Source organism: Syngnathus leptorhynchus, chromosome 6 (genome assembly GCF_054491065.1).
Source record: "Syngnathus leptorhynchus isolate UIUO chromosome 6, UIUO_Slep, whole genome shotgun sequence".
In the NCBI taxonomy this organism is placed as follows: domain Eukaryota; kingdom Metazoa; phylum Chordata; class Actinopteri; order Syngnathiformes; family Syngnathidae; genus Syngnathus; species Syngnathus leptorhynchus.
The window spans coordinates 4,743,828-4,763,933 of NC_141200.1; the positions used below are offsets into that span (position 1 = coordinate 4,743,828).

General features: G+C 40.4%; 5 protein-coding genes across 13 annotated transcripts; 2 read left to right on the plus strand and 3 right to left on the minus strand.

The window, feature by feature from the left end:
- Positions 1-83: 83 nt before the first annotated feature.
- rps27l (ribosomal protein S27 like) lies at positions 84-1,445 on the plus strand. The gene is made up of 4 exons (XM_085914856.1): positions 84-250; positions 890-998; positions 1,067-1,177; positions 1,258-1,445. The coding sequence occupies exons 1-4, from the start codon at positions 245-247 to the stop codon at positions 1,284-1,286; spliced, it is 255 nt and encodes an 84-aa protein (XP_085770982.1). The 5' UTR covers positions 84-244; the 3' UTR covers positions 1,287-1,445.
- dnaja (DnaJ heat shock protein family (Hsp40) member A) lies at positions 1,424-5,467 on the minus strand. The gene is made up of 8 exons (XM_085914839.1): positions 5,312-5,467; positions 4,795-4,935; positions 3,803-3,977; positions 3,631-3,735; positions 3,322-3,549; positions 3,002-3,232; positions 2,815-2,915; positions 1,424-2,734 (listed from the first exon to the last, which is right to left on the minus strand). Exons 2-8 carry the CDS (start codon positions 4,924-4,926, stop codon positions 2,519-2,521), a joined length of 1,188 nt encoding a protein of 395 aa, XP_085770965.1. The 5' UTR covers positions 4,927-4,935; positions 5,312-5,467; the 3' UTR covers positions 1,424-2,518.
- Positions 5,228-19,549, plus strand: cib2 (calcium and integrin binding family member 2). 8 transcript variants are annotated; one of them, XM_085914847.1, is made up of 9 exons: positions 5,228-6,145; positions 14,139-14,195; positions 14,286-14,372; positions 14,876-15,126; positions 16,104-16,138; positions 16,941-17,052; positions 17,867-18,014; positions 18,097-18,292; positions 18,797-19,549. In XM_085914847.1, the coding sequence occupies exons 4-9, from the start codon at positions 15,076-15,078 to the stop codon at positions 18,816-18,818; spliced, it is 564 nt and encodes a 187-aa protein (XP_085770973.1). In that variant the 5' UTR covers positions 5,228-6,145; positions 14,139-14,195; positions 14,286-14,372; positions 14,876-15,075; the 3' UTR covers positions 18,819-19,549. The 8 variants fall into 8 exon arrangements, with proteins under 8 accessions (XP_085770973.1, XP_085770974.1, XP_085770975.1 ...); XM_085914848.1 differs by lacking the exon at positions 5,228-6,145 and adding an exon at positions 7,819-8,600; XM_085914849.1 differs by lacking the exon at positions 5,228-6,145 and adding an exon at positions 8,623-13,283.
- Positions 6,493-9,902, minus strand: idh3a (isocitrate dehydrogenase (NAD(+)) 3 catalytic subunit alpha). Of its 2 annotated transcripts, XM_085914844.1 has the most exons (12): positions 9,740-9,898; positions 9,341-9,406; positions 8,985-9,038; positions 8,821-8,904; positions 8,622-8,736; positions 8,314-8,501; positions 8,088-8,221; positions 7,902-8,004; positions 7,763-7,827; positions 7,536-7,620; positions 7,178-7,330; positions 6,493-7,099 (listed from the first exon to the last, which is right to left on the minus strand). In XM_085914844.1, exons 1-12 carry the CDS (start codon positions 9,764-9,766, stop codon positions 7,019-7,021), a joined length of 1,155 nt encoding a protein of 384 aa, XP_085770970.1. In that variant the 5' UTR covers positions 9,767-9,898; the 3' UTR covers positions 6,493-7,018. The 2 variants fall into 2 exon arrangements, with proteins under 2 accessions (XP_085770970.1, XP_085770971.1); XM_085914845.1 differs by lacking the exon at positions 9,341-9,406 and having other exon boundaries at positions 6,495-7,099; positions 9,740-9,902.
- Positions 10,486-13,751, minus strand: lrrc61 (leucine rich repeat containing 61). Its single transcript, XM_085914846.1, has 9 exons — positions 13,405-13,751; positions 12,472-12,567; positions 12,256-12,402; positions 11,979-12,039; positions 11,612-11,697; positions 11,470-11,535; positions 11,323-11,391; positions 11,056-11,181; positions 10,486-10,980 (listed from the first exon to the last, which is right to left on the minus strand). The coding sequence occupies exons 1-9, from the start codon at positions 13,436-13,438 to the stop codon at positions 10,874-10,876; spliced, it is 792 nt and encodes a 263-aa protein (XP_085770972.1). The 5' UTR covers positions 13,439-13,751; the 3' UTR covers positions 10,486-10,873.
- Positions 19,550-20,106: the final 557 nt, after the last annotated feature.

Here is a 20,106-nt window from a genome sequence, read left to right on the forward strand (position 1 = left end):
TTCATATTATTTTAAGCATTTCTATGTATTAAATAAACCTAGTCGAGCAATCATGTCTATTGTAAATTAATGATTAAACTGCTTGAAGTATTCATTTACTTTTATTATTTGTTTCTTATCAGATTCTAGGCACTTTACGTTTACTTTTGCTTTTATTTTTCGGCTCGGTGGTAATCCCAGTTCTTCCCAGTTGGTATCCACCACCACCACAACCACCAACTAGAAGAAGAAGAAACGCAGCGAGATGCCTGTAAGTTAAAAACATTAATCTATTCTTATCGTTTCCTTTATTTTCCAAAACACAACGACAGGCGTTTGCGTAATAAATTCACACGGGGAACGAATGGTGGGAGCCGTTTTGAATAACATCGTGCTGCTGTACGTAGTGAGAGCAAGCACATGGTAGTGTTTATTGCTAGCCACGCTTTAGCTTGGGGGTCGTCTAATTGCTGGAAAGTCAGCAGCGCGTGAGGGAGTTCTCACAGGGTCCAGACATTAGCCTGTGTCCCACTTTTCTTCACCACGACCATTGCTCAATTTCAGCGTTAAAAATAGCAAAATGACCTTAAAGTTGATTGCGAATGTTTGGAATTGATATTTATTGAAGTGTTATTGATGTCTTGTTTGAAGCTTCAGACGTGCTTCAGTTATTTACGACAGGATCGTTGAGTCCTGTTTGGATTTTCATAACGTTACTGTTTACAGAGCAAGCGAAATCTTTAAGCACCTATCAAATTAATTTAGATTTTTTTCTAACGTATGCACAGTTCTTAGACTTGTTAGTGTGACATTCCAAAATATGCCATACTTTTTTTCTTTTTGATAATTGACCTATTTTTATGTCGAATCTGAACTCTATCATGTTTTTACATGACATGTTGTTTTGTAGTTGGCGAAAGACCTCCTTCACCCCTCTCTTGAATTTGAGAGGAGACAACACAAAAAGAAAAGACTTGTTCAGAGTCCAAACTCCTATTTTATGGATGTCAAGTGTCCAGGTAAGGTCAGCAGAAGTGACATTTTTACTAGTGGCAAACAAAAGCATTATTGTGTGTGTTTTTTGCAGGTTGCTACAAGATCACAACTGTGTTCAGCCATGCACAGACGGTGGTTCTATGTGTGGGATGCTCCACAGTATTGTGTCAGCCTAAAGGAGGAAAAGCCAGACTCACAGAAGGTGAACTTCAGCGAGTGTCATCAAATAGTGTCTGTTATCTGTCTGAGGCTTAACTCTAAAAAAACAATTCTGCTTTACAGGATGTTCTTTCAGGAGGAAGCAGCATTAAAAGGAAACATTCATTCTAAAATGCCCATTATGAAATCTCTGATTCAGATGTCACTATGCAGATGGATACAAATCATGTTTGTGATTTTATAAGGTTGCTATAAAATATGCCTTTAATACAATTTAGTAGTCAATAAAAAAAAAAGTGGCAACAATTGAAGCACACAGGAACTTTTATTGATAAAAGTTTTTGAGGAGCTATGACTGAAATGACCTTCACAGAAAGCATACAAAGTAGTCCTTTAAACTTCTTAACAATACATCTGTTGGGGTATTAACATAAAGAGAAGACCAGCAACAGTTACATATTGTTTTTTTTTAACAATCACAAACCTTGCATAACCATATCTAAAGAATGTTAAACAAAAGCAATGTTTTCACCAAGTGGTACAGTTCAGTACATATTCATTCATGTCAAATGTGATAAAATCAGCTTTTGGAAATGAAGGATCTTAACACTTTGCTTTTTAGCCATAGGTACAGTATAAATTAACTTCCATCCATCCATTTTCGGTATCGCTGTGTCCCCCACCCAGTCATCATAGGGCAGTCGGCGGGGGACACACTGAACTGGTTGCCAGCCAATCGCAGCGCACACAGAGACAAACAACCAACCGCACTCGCTCTCACGCCTAGGGGCAATTTGGAGTGCTCGATCGGCCTACCAAGCATGTTTTGGGGGATGTGGGAGGAAACCCACGCAGACATGGGGAGAACATGCAAACTCCACACAGGGAGGGCTGGAGGTGGAATCGAACCCGCACCCCTCCTAACTGTGAGGCGGATGTGCTAGCCAGTGTTTATATTGTTAAAAAAAAAAAAGTAGTGACTCGATACCCAGACACCGTTTTTGTTGTCAACAACACCTCTGATGACATTTTTGATTGGCCGTTACATTTGCGGTGCTGTTGATCGACAATTGAAATTTCGAGTGACAGCAAAACTAGATACAGATCCCCACAGTCGCTAGCTCTGTGTGCGGTGGTGATTATGTTCGAGATGGGATTTATTGTCATTTGTGTCAGCACTTTTTATGGCATGATCTGGTGTCAAAATTAAAAAAAAAAAAAAATCAGCCTGAACTAAACTGTGCCACTTGGGTGTCAAGTTATGTTTCCATTTCAGTGGAATAATGTAAAATTTGGGCTGGGTGCTCGATCAGCACAAAGGTTGGAACACAGTAACGAAAGAATCTCAGCCCAGGTGATTCACTTTGTCCACAGAAGTGGCAGACTACTGCGTCTGACACTGCACCCCACCTCTGGGACCTTCCTCGTCTTCATCGTAAGCTTCTCCGCCGTAGTTCCGCTGCTGCGCTCGCTCGTCCACCTCGCAGAGCTCAACCTCCTCCGTGTCGTCGGTGATCAACACGTCCTCCCTGGGGGGAAGCAGCCTCTCCAGTTGGAACATGAGATGTTCTGGGAGCCAGTGTTTTTCAGGAAACTCCACCTATACAGTTGATGTAAGTCCACAATGTTTTAAAATAATAACCATGACTCAAAGCTAGTTAAAGCTGTTATTCATCTTACCTGGAACTGTATGAAGAGTTGTCCCTTTTCATAAGGGCTCCTGTACACTGGCATTCCTTCGTTTTGGATCACCTTTGTCTCGTTGTTCTTTATAACTTCACCTTCAATCGGGCAAACAAGATAAACGCTTAATGGCGGCGAAAGAAGGCGACCGTCACACACCGACGGTCCACGTGTAAGCGCTTACCTGGTTGCGAGGTGATAACGAGTGTTCGGTCGTCCAGGGTGTTGATGGCCTTCTTGAAGCCGCACAGGGCCTCCACCAGTTTGATCCTCATGGTCATGGTGAGGTTATCGTCGCTTCGTTTGAAAAGGCTATGCTCCTTCTGGTCCAACACGATGATGACGTCGCCAGGCTCCAGGTCAGGCTCCTGGTCGCCTTGGCCGTGAAATGTAATTTTCTGACCGTCTCTCATACCTGCAGTAAAAACATCATCCACTTGTTTCTCAACACATCATGGAAGAAGAAGGACAGACTGCTCTAATACATTATGTAGTGTATATGACCTTTGTCAATATGAACTTCCAGGATTTTCTTTTTACGCTCCACCTTGTGCCCATTGCAATTCTTGCAGCGGTCCTTTGAGCTGAACGATTCTCCTTGCCCGTGACAATCTCCGCACATGCTCTGAATCTGCTGAATCATGCCTGGTCCTATCTGCTGCACCTTGATCTGCACTCCTCTTCCTTTACAGTTGGAGCATTTCTCCAAGGTACCTTTCTTACCACCATAACCTGAATGCAAAGAAAATATACATGGAGAATTATTTGAGAAATGGAAATACAGAAGGGCATATTCCAAGAAGACTGTGTTACCTTCGCACTTTTCACATATGACGTTCTTCTGGAGTGCCAGCTTCCTTGTGCAGCCATTGTACATGTCCTCCAGCGAAACACTTAACTGGTGGACAATGTTCTTCCCTACAAAGTCATCAGTTTGAGTTGACAATTGGAGGTCAGTTTCTTTTTAAGATCTCTAAGCTCTTACCTCTCCTCTCTCTCTGCATCCTTCCCCCGCCCCCAAAGAACATGTTGAAAATGTCCATGGGGGATGACCCTCCGCCCATTCCGCCTTCTTTAATTGCTTGCTCCCCGCCTTGGTCATAGAGATCTCTCTTTTTGGGATCCGAAAGCACATCATATGCTTGCGATATAAGCTTGAACTACGGACAAAAAAAAAAAAAAAGCACGTATCAATCACTGAATATTAAAATGTTTGACAGTTTTCTAGCTACTACCAACATTTGAATGTAGCCTCACTTCGCCTTTGCTTCAGGCTTCTGACCAAAGCCACACCCATCACTACCGTGCATGAGTAATGAACAAACATCAACTGTGTAAAACAAACTCATCTTAGCCACTATTCCAACATTGTCTTTATTATGACAGATTGCTGCAAAACACTACATTTTACCGATGTGCGTTTTGGAACGTACAATCGCAAAAAAATTCCCCCAAACTGACTTGCTGCATTCCTGACAAGTGATCAATAACACTCCTTTGTGTCTTTCATAGGCTATTGTCAAGGGCACAGGGATTTAAAATAACCAAAATTCAAATAATTCAATTTCAAATAGGAGCATGAGGTGGCGCCAGAGAAGACTGATTTTTGCAGACAATTTTAATAAAATTCTACTGACAAACCATACCCTTAGAACATACATAACAAATATATTAGTATAAATTATATAATATAAACCACTGGTTAAGATGAGATATACTTTTTTTTTTTTTTTAGGAGTTCTATTATCCACATCGAGGCTTGGTCACTAAAGACTTTCTCAAATTGCATAACCTCTTGTCATTGCATCATGTGCTATTCCAGACTGGATCATAGAGCTAACAGGTCTGTCCATACTGTACCTAGAAAGAGAAGCTACCAGATCATTCCATAGGGTGTAAAATTAGAAGGGGTCATTCCCAACAGCTCATAAATGGCCACAGAGATTATCCAAAAGTCTATATTTAGCTTCAGCTCACCTTCTCGCCCTCATTGGGGTTCTTGTCCGGGTGATATTTTAACGCCAGTTTTCTATAAGCTTTCTTTATTTCCTCCGCAGACGCTTTGGGTCCAACACCAAGGAGATCGTAGTAGCCAGTTTCGCGAACCATTATGACAGCCTTAAGGAAATTGGTTAAAAAAAAATAAAAAAAAATGTCAGCAACAAAATGAGCTTTAAGTGGTCGCCATGCTGACCAGTCAACACAGTTGACGCTAGCAACCAACACGTTTGAGAACATAAAGCGCTTAAACATAAACAAATAAGTAACATACACCCCATTAATAACAGAACGCCGCACGGTTATTACATAGCATATGAACAAAATTGATAGAATGGAGCTTGTCGTACTGTGCTAATGTCTAAAAGCCATTCGGTGGTTATCAGTTATCACGTGAGTTAGCCCGTACTGTGTATAACATCGTGCTAACCAAAAATGCGACGTAATAACTTCGAGAATTAGCTGTAAAGCGTTTGACATCGCTAGTCCAACTTACTTGTGGTATTATTGTCTCCTACGAAACGACTGTGGTGTCAGTCTGAAGTGAAGCCGGTTTCTAGAAGATGGCTGGTTCTTATAACGGCTCTTTAGCGTGGAACTTTCTGGAGAGATCGAGCTGGATGGGCCGGATGCTGTCGAATACGGAAGCCCAGAAGGGGCTAAGCAAAAAAAAGAAAAAAAAAAATCAAAACCATCTATGTACAAATGTTTTTTTTTTTATATGTAGTTACAAACAAGACACACCTAGTTTCAAAAATCTTTCCACTCAACCTTCGTTTTTGGGAGGTAACTAAGTATATCGTTACTCAAAATACTTTAGTTATCTGTACTTGATTTATGGCTTATTTTTGCCATTTCAGACAAAAATGTAATTGATGTATAAATTAAAGATGTGTGAAAATCATACAAATTATTGATGAATACAAACAAAATCAGCTCAAATAGTTGAATGGGATGCAGAAATGTTTTTGAATCATCATCTAGCGACGGTCAATTAATTATGACGCAACTGCAGGTACCCGTTGATGACGTAACCCTCCTACCGCGTCTCACAACAAACATTTCAGCTGTGAGGGCGAAGCGTTCAAAGGTTTGGGTTAACTTTTTAAAGTGACTAAAAAAATCTGCTCAATTCACCATTTATTGGAAAGCAATTGCTACCAAAGAGGAAATACGAGCAACCTCATGAAGCAGTGTGCTCACGGGATAAAGTTAAAAGACCGCGCCATTTTTGACAGTTTACGTGGAGCGGCTAATGCTAACGCAAACTCAGCGTCTTCAACAAATCCTTCCAGCTATTTTGACCATGCTTTGGCAACGACAAGTCCCGGTAAGTAGGCTTTCTATGTTTGTTGTTATTAATTCTGCTAATATATTTCGTAGTTAATATTACGTTGTATTTTTTTTCTGTAAAGCCACCACATAAGCAAGTATCCTCATTCACTCTCGTTAAAAGAGGAAAAATAAAGATGACTAGTTGCGCGTTTGTTGAAGCACTACATGTTGAAGTAGTACATAAACCATTCATTTTAAATATTCAGTATCACTGTAACTGATCATAGGGTGCTGCTAGTTTGTTTTCCAGTTCCTTTCACTGCAGTTTGTCTTCTTGTAAGCTTACATTGAAGGCACATGATGTTGCATGAGTTGTCCTCCTTGCAGCAATAAAAGTTGTTCAAAATGAATCATACTTTTTATCTTATTGTTCACATCTTTACTTCAAATTACATACAAACATATCGATAAGAGTTGATAAATATCGGCATCGATAAGGAGTATCAATATCGACATCGACAAAATCCTAACGATATGCATCCCTAAATATAGTACATTCATAATATGCAAGAAAAAAAAAACATAAATTAAGATTTTCATATGACCTAAAGTCAATCTTATTTCATAATGATTAATTTTCACTTTAACAAAAATAACTTGTGACTTTAATTTAAGTATAGTTGTATATCTAGATGATATAAGCCACAGCAGTTATACACACGCCAATATCATCATCATCATCATACTTGGTCTCCTTCATACTCCTCTTAAGCGCAATAAAATACATACTGAATACAAAGTATCTGTAACTGAAGAAAATGTTAGCTGCAAATAAAGAAGACACCCAGGATTACAAATCCTGAGACCGTTTTAATCATGTTTTGGTTTCAAATGTGAGCAAAAAGAGGCACACGCTAAATTCATCCCTTTAGAGATCTCGCACTCGTTGACAAATGGCCTCTGTGAATTCGGAGCACTTTGACTTCCCTCCGAGGTCTCCAGTGAGCACCTAGAACAAAGACAACAAAGGCACGTTACACACACACACGGATACAATGACAAACCTGCGCGCGAGGACGACGTTGACCTTTTTGTCCCGAATGGTGTCGTAACAGGCGGACTCGATCTTCTTTGCGTGGTCGTGCAGGCCCATGTGGCGCAGCATCATAACCGCGCTTAGCAGCAAAGCGGTGGGGTTGGCCATGTCCTTTCCTGCTATATCTGGGGCTGTTCCGTGAACCTGAATCAATAATTATAAAGGAACTCATCAAAGTCACTTGTAAAACGAATAGATAGATAGATAGATAGATAGATAGATAGATAGATAGATAGATAGATAGATAGATAGATAGATAGATAGATAGATAGATAGATAGATAGATAGATAGATAGATAGATAGATAGATAGATAGATAGATAGATAGATAGATAGCAAGTCAACCTACAGACTCAAAAATGGCAACACCATTGGCACCAATGTTTCCACTAGGGGTCACTCCAAGTCCTCCAATAAGTCCAGCACAAAGATCACTGAAAGTAAACAATAACACATTACATCATATTATGCAATTTAAAATATATATATATATATATATATATATATATATATATATATATATATATATATATATATATTGTACAGTGACACATTAGGAATCGTTTATCTTCTTACCTCAGGATGTCGCCATACAAATTTGGCATCACCAGGATATCAAACTGGGTAGGATCCTGCACCATCTGTAAATTGGGTATAAACAACCATGGTGGTGGTTTGAATAAAGTAAAATACCATGGTGGGGTGGGGGACTTACGTTGAGGCACACAGTATCCAAGTACATCTCAGTAAACTTAATATCCTTATTCCTTTCAGCGGCCTCTCTGCATTTTCGGAGGAAGAGCCCATCCGACATGCGCCTGATATAAGAGAACACAAGTTGATTAACAAAATGAGCTATGCAAATTAAACCTACAGTCATTTGCATGGACTTTGATCTTACATGATGTTAGCCTTATGAACCGCAGTGACACTGGTCCTCTTATTGTTTCTTGCATATTCAAATGCGTACTCGGCAATGCGTTGGCTGGCTTGCTCTGTTATGAGTTTAATACTCTGCACAACTCCATCGACAATCTGCAAGTAAACATACACACACACACAGTGTGTCAATAAACATCTCTTGAATATTAATAGTGTCAATAGGACAAAGTCAATAAGGTATTTACCACATGTTCAATCCCACTGTATTCCCCCTCTGTGTTCTCTCTGATGGTGACGAGGTTCACATCAGTGTAGGGCGTCTTGTAGCCGTCGATGGAAACACAAGGGCGCACGTTGGAGTAGAGGTCAAAGGTTTTCCTCAAGAGAAGATTCATAGAGGGATGACCCGCAGCAATTGGCGTCTTCAAAGGACCTGTTGACGAAAAAGTCGGTCACGATTATTTGGCCTGATTCGGAACTAAAGCTGTCTGATGCCACGCAGTGTAAATTCAGACTAATTGGATTAACCAAGGTAATCATAATGTTATCTTACCCTTCAGACCCATTTTATTTCTGTCCATTGATTCTTTAGCATCTGGAGGAATCACCCACTTCCCCCCAGGGGCTTTAATGGCCGTAACGTTCCTCTCCTCCCACTGAATGGGGGCCTGTAAGAAAACATATCATATACAGGAAAAATTATAGGACTTTTAGGATGTTACTTTTAATCAGGCGGATTTTTCAGTACTAACCTGAGCTGCATCAAATATCTTCATGACAGCAGCGGAGATTTCTGGTCCGATTCCATCACCGGGGATCAAAGTCACGGTTTGCATCTGAAATGCAAGTCAAAAGGAAAGTTTTACAAATTCCAACATCCAAATACTGGCATCCTACAGGGGAGTGCCATACATACCCCACGGGAGAATGTCCTGCTCTCTTTTCTCAAGGCTCCTGCCACATGCTGGGCCTGTCAAGCAAAACATACATGAGGTGTTTGCTCACATCTAAATATTCAAATTCCACTTGGTGTCAGAGATAATACCTAAAAATACCAGCGAGCAAGTGTGTATTATTGTGCCTCATCTAAAAACAAATGTACACGTTCACACGTATCAATAATACAAAGGCAGATTCCTGCCCATCAATGATTTATGACCACGATCGTGTCAAAAGCTCGAAAATTAAACGGGAAGCTAAACTAAGCTACTCGGTCGATTTCGCCCTCAAATAAGTAATATACTGCGTAATACAAAACTAAGATTAACTTACTTCCTTTGCCTTGATTTTATCCTGGCCACTGATCGATAAACTCCATTTTCTGAGTAGTTTAACAATCTGTAAGTGAGGAACATTACATGGACAGTTGGAGCCTCGATGCGGAAGTAATTCGGAAATTAGCTGTCACGTGGATCTTGGACTATATGTGACATTAAAATAGTGCAGATTACGCAAATGTAAGGTTTCAATGTGTTTAAATGTTTAAAATGGGATTTTGGGTTGCTATAGTAACCCACAGCAAGGGCGTGCCTGACAAAGAGACAAAGTGGCCAGTTACCGTCTATCCCGAAAATTTGAGACCATGACAACAAATAAAGGACACTAATGTGTAATCGGGGGTTGAAGGTTAATCGACTAATTATGAGACATTTAGGGAATACCCGTACTTACCGCTGACCTCCACGCATTCCCCGCCATGCTTAGCTAGTAGCCACCAAGGTCGATGCGGCGCAGAAGAAGCGCAGACAAAATGGTCAAGTTCTGACAGAATAGCAGCTTTAATTTACTTTTCAAAATAAAATCTTACACATTTACAGGTACAGTCGCAACAATTAGTCACGAAGTCAAAGTACGTGTTATTTGAGCTACGTCCATTGTAATGTTATTGTTGCAGATGGTAAATAACTTTGGTTAGAATAACACGACATTGTAAAAGATTTGATTACTTCCCGTTTTACCCGGCACAAGACGGAAGTGAATACCTCACATTAAAAAAACAAAAAACGTGCCAAATCTAATTAGATAGAATCACTGTTTCCAAAACAAAAACTGAAAATCAATTTTGACGAGTACAGTAATAATATAGCCCAATTAAAACTTGATATTACTCATATGCATTTGTTGTATTTCCCTTTATCTTTCCTTAAAAATATATATAGGACAATGTATATGATACTGCTCAAGTGCAGTACTATATATCAATACAAGTGGAATTGATTTTCAAAAATGATAGGGATCAAAATCCAAAATGAAGGGAATGATGCTTATGATGCATTTTTAGCAAACGTATGCAGTAGTTCCTATATGGATGACAACCACCAGCAGATGGCGTAAAAAGCCGATGGTTTGATATCTGCATCGTCATTTGTTAAAGCATTGCAGGCTTCAGCGCAAGTATTGTCAATACTCTTTTATTGTATAAAACAAGTATAAACGGATCAACATTCAATCACATTTTGCTACGGGTTAAAAAAAAAAACAATACAGCAATTGGAGGCTCCCAAAATGATCCAGCAAAATGGAAAAGCTCTTAATTACTTGAAATATCTAGGCATTTTAGCAGCATATGAAACGGCACTAAATGTAAAGTCCGCAAGTAAAGACATCGCCCGTCCAAACTGACTGAGCATACAATGCAGTATCCTCCAAAAGCTAATATGCGATAACATATTATGAAACACCTCAAGCAGCGCGTACTTTCTGACAATATCTGTCTTGTGCTCAATGTAGTCAAACTACTGCACATACAGTCTTTTTTTTTTTTTTTAATAAATACATGCTACAGTACACACAAATAGGCCCGGTTCAGATGGCGTACTGCTTCGGTTGCTTCTTCAAGCTCATCGATCTTTCACTTTGGGAAATTGCATGAGTTGCTCTGTTGTTCAAGAGTCTGCATTCATGGAGAATATCTGTAGAATAATACACATCTTCTTTGAGTATATTTACCCCGCACAACTGTTTTTGTTCAACACGGAAACTTTTACCGTTAAACTGTTTGTAGGCTTCTTCGACAATGACGTTGTTGGATCGTTTGATTTCCCAGAAGGTATCCTCCACCCATGGCTTGCAATCCTGATGTTCAACAAGTTGGCCATTCTTGTAAAGACCGGCTTAACATTACAAATAAGAGGGGGAAAGACATCAATTCAGACTAATAATATTTAAAAATGAATAAAAAGTCATCATTCAACACCTAGCTGTCGAAAGGGTGCACAACCAAATGCAACTTGGTAATGGATGACCGTACACACCTTTAATGGTGTCATCAATGTCTTTGCATAGCTGATACAAGTCGCTCCCACGTCCAACGACTCTCTCACCTACAATAAAAAAAAAAAAAAAAAATGTCACACTTGTAGTACGTACCAATGCAATATACAAACGTATACAGCACTTACCATCTAGCACCTTGACAGTGGGGAACATGTCAAGAATTAAGGTTCTATATGAAACGTTTCTGCACACTGGAATTGGAGATTGGAGATGAGTTTACGCAGTTGCTTCTCTTATTTGCTTGCAGAAAAAGTTATTAGAATTTACCTGGATTTGAATAATTGTAGGTGTTGTCGTTGAGACGGATACTTTCTAGTTTCCTTAAAGACTGAAGGCAGAGAAGGTTATCAATACTGTTGGGGGAAAAAAACAAAACAATAATGAAGTTATTTATCATGCCCTCTGAAAAATAAAGCACATTAGACAATATTTTCTATGCTAAACGCTAAAAACACAAAGGCCTCCAGGGGTGCCACAAAACACAGGGAAAAAAATTACTTTCAATTTATTTGAATTAAAAATAATAGTACATTAAAGAGGTAACATAAATTCAAATGTAAAGCAATGCCAAACTATAAATGACAATATAAGATTATTTAAAATATGGGGATAATGAGTGATTGCATTGGCATACCTGGAGATAATATTACCAGCAAGGTTTAAATTCTGTAGATTTTCACAACTGTGCAAAGGTTCTGGGAAAATATGGACATGAACAATTTAAAATACAGTGGAACCACCAAGGTCAAACATAAATCACAATTTGATTGAAATAATGGAGCATTAAATCAGATAAAAAAAAAAAAACGTTTAAAATTCTTAATTAAACACTTTTGGGACACTGGAATTTTGAGATAACACTGTAGTAGCATTAGACAATAAACAAAATTGAATTACTCCCGAATACTTACCTAAATTGGAAATCCTATTAGCAGACAAATTGAGAACAGAAAGCAGCCGGAGAGACGACAACGGAGCTAAATTGACAATATTATTTCCTGACAGGTCCAGTCTCTCCAAATTCATACATTCCCCGATGCACCCGAGATCGTGTATTCCTATCAAGACACAAAAACAATTCATCAACCCGCAAGTAAACAATGTCAATACAAACAAAACAATCTTACCTAAACCTCTGAATTTCAAAAACAGTATGGACTCCAAATCAAACTCGCCCGAATGCGACTTGAGCAGCGCAGCCGTTATCTTCTCCACTTCTGTCTCTGTGAGAAAACAAACAAGGGGACTGCAGCAGATAACAGTAGCACAGCACTCACACTAATGCAACACATCCACATGCACATCATTTGTGAGTCAGCACTGCAGGAAGAGAACGCTGCAAGCAAAGTATCCACTCAACTTCAAGAGGGGGGCGAGTGGATAAGTCAAGCCATCATCTAGAAATAGCATCTTTTCACCAAATTAGCCTGCCTCATTCTGGCAGTACAATTTAGTCCCTATTTTACATTTAAAAGGGAGTTACTGTAGGTTTTACAGACTGAACGAAGATTATGTCTGGACTGAGCTCCATTTAGGGTGAATTCTCAAGAACTCTTCTTCAACATGACTATTTTATGACCCCCTTCACTGAAAATGCACTTTAATACTAAAAGGATCAGCAGGTTAACTGGTCATGTGATAGCTTCTATTTTCAACCTCGGCATTTTCACTTCCTTCACCGATTACAGGTTGAATGCTGCAATTGTAGAGTGAAATGCAACAAATGATGTCATCTTAATCTACATGCCAGTGTTTTGGTAGCGTTATGGTTTGATTTGTTCACAGTTCGAACCCGGATATAAAGTGTTTAGCATTTAGCCTGATGACTAGCAGTTATTAAGTGCTAGCATATTTTAAGCGGCTCGGTTAAACAGCTGCCTAGCACGGAGAGTCTGATTCACGCGGATCCAAAGTGGGAGGGTTATTAAAATCAAAAATGGTAATTGCTGTTCTGAGAAGAACACTCACAAATGTTACGTAACCAACCGGGTTGGTGATTACTCCTAGCCACTAGCCGCGGCTAACATGGCGGCGTAGCAACAAGCTACGTAACAACTTACCTTGCTCTTTAATATTATCTCGCTTCGAGTCCATCCTGGCTAACTTTACCGATTAAAAAAAAGTTACATATGATGATATAAAAACGAGCGAATTAATCGTAGCAGAGTGCAGATAAAACTGGTATTTTGGAGGGGGAGCGTGAAATTGGCATGTGTCCTGCTGTGTAGTTCGGATTAGTGTTGCTGGGCTGCGGGAGGCTGCGGACCGTAGGAGTCCTGGTGCTGACCGGCCGGTGTGAGAGCGGCTCGTTCGGGTTTAAGTGTCACTACTGGGGGTTGTTGATCCACGTGGACGTGTTGCTTGTGTGCAACAGGTTCCATGACAACTGACAGATAAGACCACGTTGTACACAGGACAGTGTAGCCAAAGGAGTTACTCGAGTTACGACGGACTCCCATTTGCAATTGCGACGTAAATCAGAAAGTGGTTTTCAAACTGTCTATCGTGGGTCTATTGTGCTATAAAAATTCTGTATAGCGTGGACAACTATTACAATGACCAAAATGAATGTTTGTGTAACTGTGGCAGATCATGTATTTATTTGTGACTTGAAGTAGCTAATATGACAATAAACAGCATTTACTCTCAACTGGAATAGTGTTAAATAAAATGAAACCAATTAGGCTTAATGCTGCATTTGAACTTTTAGGTGCAATGTCATTAAAAAAATAATAATAATAAAGTGAAAGGAAAGCAAGATTCAAAATGTTGACGTTATCCTCCTGGCATGCAGGCAATCTTGGAAGACAATGAGGCAGGTCCTAATCAGTCACCAAAGGATCTGCCAAAGGTATGTCAATACTGTGAACCGAGGACCCCGTGTATTGGCTCTTCTGTCTTTGGTCCCACCTGAGATCTTATGTCTGCATATGTATTTCAGAAAATCGCCTGCAACTTTGGAGATGTGCATCGGAATGTCGCTCGAGGCCAAAACGCGAGTGCATCCTTGCAAATTCCAGACAATTAGGTGAGGTAATGAATACCAAATAAATGTAATGCAAAACAACACGAACATATTTGCTCGTCTCAGTCGGCTTCTTCAAGGATCCATTATTTTCAATGTTTAACTTACTCAGCATTTATTAATGACCCAGAATAAACGCTAATTTTCCTGTATGCGTAGTTTACACATTCATACATCAAGTGAATAAAAAATACATCCAGTCATTTTTTTTTTTTCCAGCGGTTGAGTAATTGCTTCAGGAAAACCAGCAGTATCAGTGCACACATAAATCCACATTGTAGCCCAGTAATTAAGACAGCTCTCACCGGCAAATCATAAGTCACCACCGTTTGATTATTTATTTATCTGACATCCCATTGGCCGGAGCGCTTTCCCCGTGGGCAGCAGAGCCGACGCAGAAGCAGCCTGTAGACCTTGTCACCACACTACGGCGCACTCATCTTTTTTTTTTTGCTCTTTATTTCTCATTCTTTATTTTTTTTTTCCTCCCCTCCTCTTCAACGCAGCCTCTACATTTTTTGCAGCCATGGCTCACACGGTCACTCCGGACACCGATGACACTTGATGAAAGAGAGACACTGCAGCATCACCGACTCACCCTGCGACGGAGACGCTCACTGCACGGCCCCTAAATGTATTGGACTGTGCAAAGGCTGTGGACCCTCTGTGTTGTCAATCCATATAAGCAACAAATGACTTGATAAACATGGGAAACAAGCAGACTATTTTTACAGATGAACAGCTTGATGCCTACCAGGTGAGCCAGCATGCGCTTTCCTTCATTACCTTACAATTGTATTTAAAGTAAAGGCATAATAAGACTGGATTGGTAATTACGATATTACATAAGGCATTGTTTTATAGCCCCATTTCTCGATAGAAGACTCTGGAAGTAACTGGGAAATAATTTGTAATCTTTAATCTTATTGTTCATGAACAACTTGGGTCGGACTGGAGATTTACCGTATGACTGATTTGAAGCGTCATCTTGACGGACATTTTTGATCGCATCGCCCCTCGATGTGTGGAGGTGTCGCCCCATTTGAGAGCAGATTAGGCCAACAGACTGTGAGAAACGTCCTCGATAATCGAACACGTGCTCCTTAATAATTGATGCCAAGCCAGCGTGATATGCTGTGAAACTCTACTCTCTGGAGACAGTTTGGTTCTCAAGAGCTTCTCTTCTTACTTCGGCTACCTTTTAAGGCCCTCAGTGGACCACAGTTTAATTAAAATATTAACATAGACAATAAGGGGAGTTCGTTACTCATGGGACAGAGGAAGAAATATTTGAAATTTTGTTCTTTAAATCTTGAATTGATTTAAATACAAGTGCAACTTATACAATAGGCATACACTTTTTTTTTTTTTTTAAGTATTTCTCCCAGAACTGGCTGCAGCACTGCTACTCACACTCACAACTCAGACAGACAGAACAAATGGTCTGTAAATGAAGGCGGCCGCCGGTACGACTGTCGCGCAGTGTTACACAACGCCGTTGCTGGACACTCTCGCGTATTCATGTCGAGACGCCTCCAGAAAACATCCGATCGTGTTTCCTCATTGTTCCATGTGTGATAACATAAAGTGTCAAGTCTTTAATCAGAAAGGTGACTCATTGATTTGAATTTTCGGGACTGATTTGACTTAGGGGAAATTATTTTTTGAAGAGCTTGTTAATTGCATTCAGAGCTGTGTGTATTTACCACCTTGTCGTGTTTATTCGCATTGCAGGATTGTACTTTTTTCACTCGCAAAGAAATCTTACGGTAAGTAAAGTTTCTAATTTGATTTAAATGCTTCGCTCTACCGGTATAAAGTAGCTCAGATAGAAACTGAAAAAGATCTAGAACGTTCTGTCCTGTGTATCACAGAGTTTCAGCCTTTCGACTGCAGCGGAAATTCCGCGATGAATTATCGGGTGGTCCCATTTTCCCGACCTGTTGAAAGCCATAAATTTAAGAAAATGCCAAAATCGTGAAGAGGAGTGATCATGCTCATGAGTCAGCATGCGGATGATTCATTTCAAATGCAGCCTAATCAAAGTGATGAAACATTCTTTAATCACATCTTTAACCGAATGACATCATCTCCTTCAGCGATACCGAATTGACTTTCATCCCAAGGCCAGCATTGGGCCGGGGACAATCAGCCGAGGGCGCGACGGGGTCTCGCACTTTACGACCTTCATAAAACACTCCTGCTATCTGCCCACCGTGGCAGCGCTTACAGCACGGCCATGTTAGACTGCAGAAACGGGATATCACTGATTGTCACAAGGTCGCCGCTTTCAGCCCTTTGGCCGTATGCTATAACCTCTGCATGGTATAGCTCACGCCCATATTTCATTTTCATCAAACGCCGGTTAAATTGAAGGAATCAAGCGGTGGTCAATCTAGTGTTGCTAATGCAGTCAAGTGGAAGTTCTAAGGTTGACTGCAATCGGGTCACTGGACAATTTTGTTCATATATTTGCCCTGTGGGGAAAAATAGAAATGATCACTTGTAGAGTAAAAAAAAATTCCATCCTCAAATCTGAAGTCCTGACTAAACGTTTTGTATTTCCTCTAGGTTGCATGGCCGATACCACGAATTGGCCCCTCATCTTGTACCAATGGACTACACAAAAGATCCTGATTGTAAATTACCTTTAGCATTGATAGTCAACATGCCAGAGTTAAAGGTAAAAACATATTCCACCCCCCCCAAAAAAAAAATCATAATTCATCTGTCTTAGTCCTATTTTGTAAGTGGAAGAATCTCGCCACTGTTGAATATACATCTTAATGGCGTTACTCTAAATCATAGGTGTCAAACTCAAGATCCAGGGGCCAGTTATGGCCCGCCGCATCATTTTATGTGGCCCAGGACAAATTGTGCATCAACTTCATGTGTCAATTACAAATGGTCTTCACTTTTAAGAAAATAGTGAAATTGCCAGCAATTTTCATTGCCTTTCATCTTTTTAAAATATTTCAGCAATTTCTACTAGTCTCTGATTTCAAAAGTAGTTATGAATTAGTTTGTTGTGTGGCCTATTCTGGATATAATATAAAGCGTTGACCGTCATGATGGCTCTCCAAATAAAACGATGATGCAGCCTGCAACAAAAATGAGTTTGACACCCCAGCTCTAAACGGACGGGCACACTCTGTGCCAAAGGTGTCACCTCAGCCGACAACTGATCGATGCTTCTGCTTTTCAGAAAAGCCCAATTGATTTTTAATCATCACCCATCTGAGTGTACGACTAACCACATTGTGTGAACTCATGGACGTTAATGTGCCATGAAGTGCCCCATTCCAGCGGCAATGCCTCCATTTTTCAACACTAATGGTAGTATTACATAACAGAATCCTGGTATTTGCAAAAAAAAAACAAAAAAAACTTTGTGTTCCTCTCTGCCTATGATTGTTCTAAATGGGCTGAACTGCAGGCATGTATTTGCTTGTCATTGCATTAATTCTTGTAAATGTTGTTATTACCTTCCTCTGAAGGAAAATCCATTCCGTAACAGGATTGTTGAGTCTTTCTCAGAGGATGGGATGGGGAATCTCAGCTTCAATGAATTTGTGGATATGTTCTCGGTCCTCAGTGAAATGGCTCCGCGGGAATTGAAGGCCATATACGCTTTCAAAATATACGGTAAAGGCTCCTTTGTCACATCTTTGTTGATTATAGTCTGAGGATGTGAATAATCATCAGCGCCTTCTTTGTTGCTGCTTAGATTTCAATGTGGATAATTACCTTTGTAAAGAGGACCTGGAAAAAACTCTGAACAAGCTGACAAAGGAGGAGTTGACTCCAGAGGAGGTGCAGCTAGTGTGTGAGAAGGCCATCGAAGAGGCGGATTTGGATGGAGACAATAAACTCTCCTTTGCTGATTTTGAAAATATGATATCAAGGGCTCCTGATTTCTTAAGGTAATTCATTTCATTCCCTGCATGTGTTGTGCAAAGTGTAGTGATGGGAAAATGAAGCTTCATATTTGTTTCATGAATCATTTGTAGTTTTTACTTAGTTGATACTCTCTGGTCAACCTTGGGCTGAACATCTATAGTGGGTCAAAAATAGAATTGGTTCATGAATCAAAGTTGAAGCTTCATTTTCACCAGCAGAGTGTGAGTTGAATATCCCCTTGAGGGATCATAATTTGAAAAATAATCCCCCCAATCACAGAGAATTGGTGTCTCTAAATCTTTGTGCGATTCTCGAGGTAGCGATTTCGAAAAATGTCGGTTTAATTCCCAGTCGTGCGTCATTATCAGCTGTCCAGTGCAACAACAGGAAATGACCTGGCACAGATTCCTCTTAATCAAATGATCAATGATAATAGATGTACTTCTCCTAATTTATGAAGGGTTAATCACGTTTGGACTCCCACAAATATCAAGCCTGTACTGTCTCCCATGTTGTGCCTCGCGCAGTACTTTCCACATACGAATCTGAGAGGGCTCCACGGTCAAGTCGAGCACAGTGCCTGTCCGCTACTCCGAATCATCCCGTTGGTCTTCTCCAGCTTCCGCTGCCCCCTCGCCTCCACGACGTGTGCCCGGCCGGGTAGAGCGCAACACACATACACACACACTGGGGTGGAGTGGAATTCTCAGGATGCTGGATGTCGTAACAGACGAACCCGTTTTGATCACACTCGTTCAACGGCCACCGACGAAAGGGCTCGGCCCGGGTTGCTCTGTTGAATGAACGATGCAGAGGATATGAAAGCATATTGGCAAGAGCCTGACCAGCGTTGGATTTTTGGGGCTTTACGGCACATCCGATAATGCATAAAATATCAATCTACCTACTGTATATTGCACATGACATACACCCCCCCCCCCCACTCTTGGTCTTTCTAGATATTCCGTATCTATCGAATGACTGTGTAGCAGATCATCGAGGGCATAAATGAGCTACAGTATATGCACTATTTGTAAAATGCATGGTAAACTTCTGGCTCTTTTTGCGGCGTATTGCTTCTTTGATGTTATGGTTATGCTCGTGGAACTGTAACATAATGACAATCGTAATTTTAATTTCCTCCAGCTGATTGAAGGGCTAGCTTTCCATATTCTTGCCTTGGCCATTACCATGAGGTGTTCCTTACAGCCCTTTTTTGAATAGACATTTTTCAAGTTTTACATGGATTGCATAATTGGAAATAAATGTCTTCTCTGTCAGGTTTGATTGCTTTGATTTTTGTGTCGATGACTTTTGGAGAGTAGCGGCGATTGAGCGAGGTATAATACTGCACAATACGGTCATTAAAAAAAAAAAAAAAAAAAAAGAAGATGCCTCAGCATTCACACGCATGAGTACATCCTGCGTTAGGAACACGGCCCTCACTGCTGCTTTTTTTTTTCTCTGCACGGGTTTGCATTGATCACATTTGAGCGTGATACAGGTTGTTGTTTTCGGTAGTGTACGCACTCTGCCGAATGTTCTTGCCCTGCATCTGCCGTTAAGATGTAGCGTCACCCTCAAGAGGGAGTGCCGAGATTGCAAAATAAAAAGCTGACCTGGATAATTAATGCTGAGTCTGGCGCATAAAGGTCAATTACAGCGTGGAAACTGGGACACTCGTGCTCGATTAAAAGGGAGTGCATTGCGTATACTGACGAATGCGGATTTTAAGTTTTTACAAGGGACGAACGAGGTCTGGTCCCATCTTCTTGCACACAACAATCGAACGGGATTCAATGTAAGGATTGTCCAAACAATTCTGTTACTGTGCACT

Bases quoted from the DNA above. Each gene is read 5' to 3' on its own strand.
- rps27l (XM_085914856.1), top strand. The intron at 999-1,066 runs GTAAGGTCAGCA...TGTTTTTTGCAG, and splicing joins TATGGATGTCAAGTGTCCAG to GTTGCTACAAGATCACAACT. The intron at 1,178-1,257 runs GTGAACTTCAGC...TCTGCTTTACAG, and splicing joins AAAAGCCAGACTCACAGAAG to GATGTTCTTTCAGGAGGAAG.
- dnaja (XM_085914839.1), bottom strand. From the start codon at position 4,926: ATGGTTCGCGAAACTGGCTACTACGATCTCCTTGGTGTTGGACCCAAA. The intron at 3,978-4,794 runs GTGAGCTGAAGC...TTTTGTCCGTAG, and splicing joins ACCCCAATGAGGGCGAGAAG to TTCAAGCTTATATCGCAAGC. The intron at 3,736-3,802 runs GTAAGAGCTTAG...ATGACTTTGTAG, and splicing joins GATGCAGAGAGAGAGGAGAG to GGAAGAACATTGTCCACCAG.
- idh3a (XM_085914844.1), bottom strand. From the start codon at position 9,766: ATGGCGGGGAATGCGTGGAGGTCAGCG. The intron at 8,905-8,984 runs GTATGTATGGCA...CTTGCATTTCAG, and splicing joins GCAGGACATTCTCCCGTGGG to ATGCAAACCGTGACTTTGAT. The intron at 8,502-8,621 runs GTAAGATAACAT...TTTCGTCAACAG, and splicing joins AAATAAAATGGGTCTGAAGG to GTCCTTTGAAGACGCCAATT.
- lrrc61 (XM_085914846.1), bottom strand. From the start codon at position 13,438: ATGGACTCGAAGCGAGATAATATTAAAGAGCAAG. The intron at 12,568-13,404 runs GTAAGTTGTTAC...GTTTTCTCACAG, and splicing joins AGATAATATTAAAGAGCAAG to AGACAGAAGTGGAGAAGATA. The intron at 12,403-12,471 runs GTAAGATTGTTT...GTGTCTTGATAG, and splicing joins TTTGAAATTCAGAGGTTTAG to GAATACACGATCTCGGGTGC.
- cib2 (XM_085914847.1), top strand. From the start codon at position 15,076: ATGGGAAACAAGCAGACTATTTTTACAGATGAACAGCTTGATGCCTAC. The intron at 15,127-16,103 runs GTGAGCCAGCAT...TTCGCATTGCAG, and splicing joins AACAGCTTGATGCCTACCAG to GATTGTACTTTTTTCACTCG. The intron at 16,139-16,940 runs GTAAGTAAAGTT...TATTTCCTCTAG, and splicing joins ACTCGCAAAGAAATCTTACG to GTTGCATGGCCGATACCACG.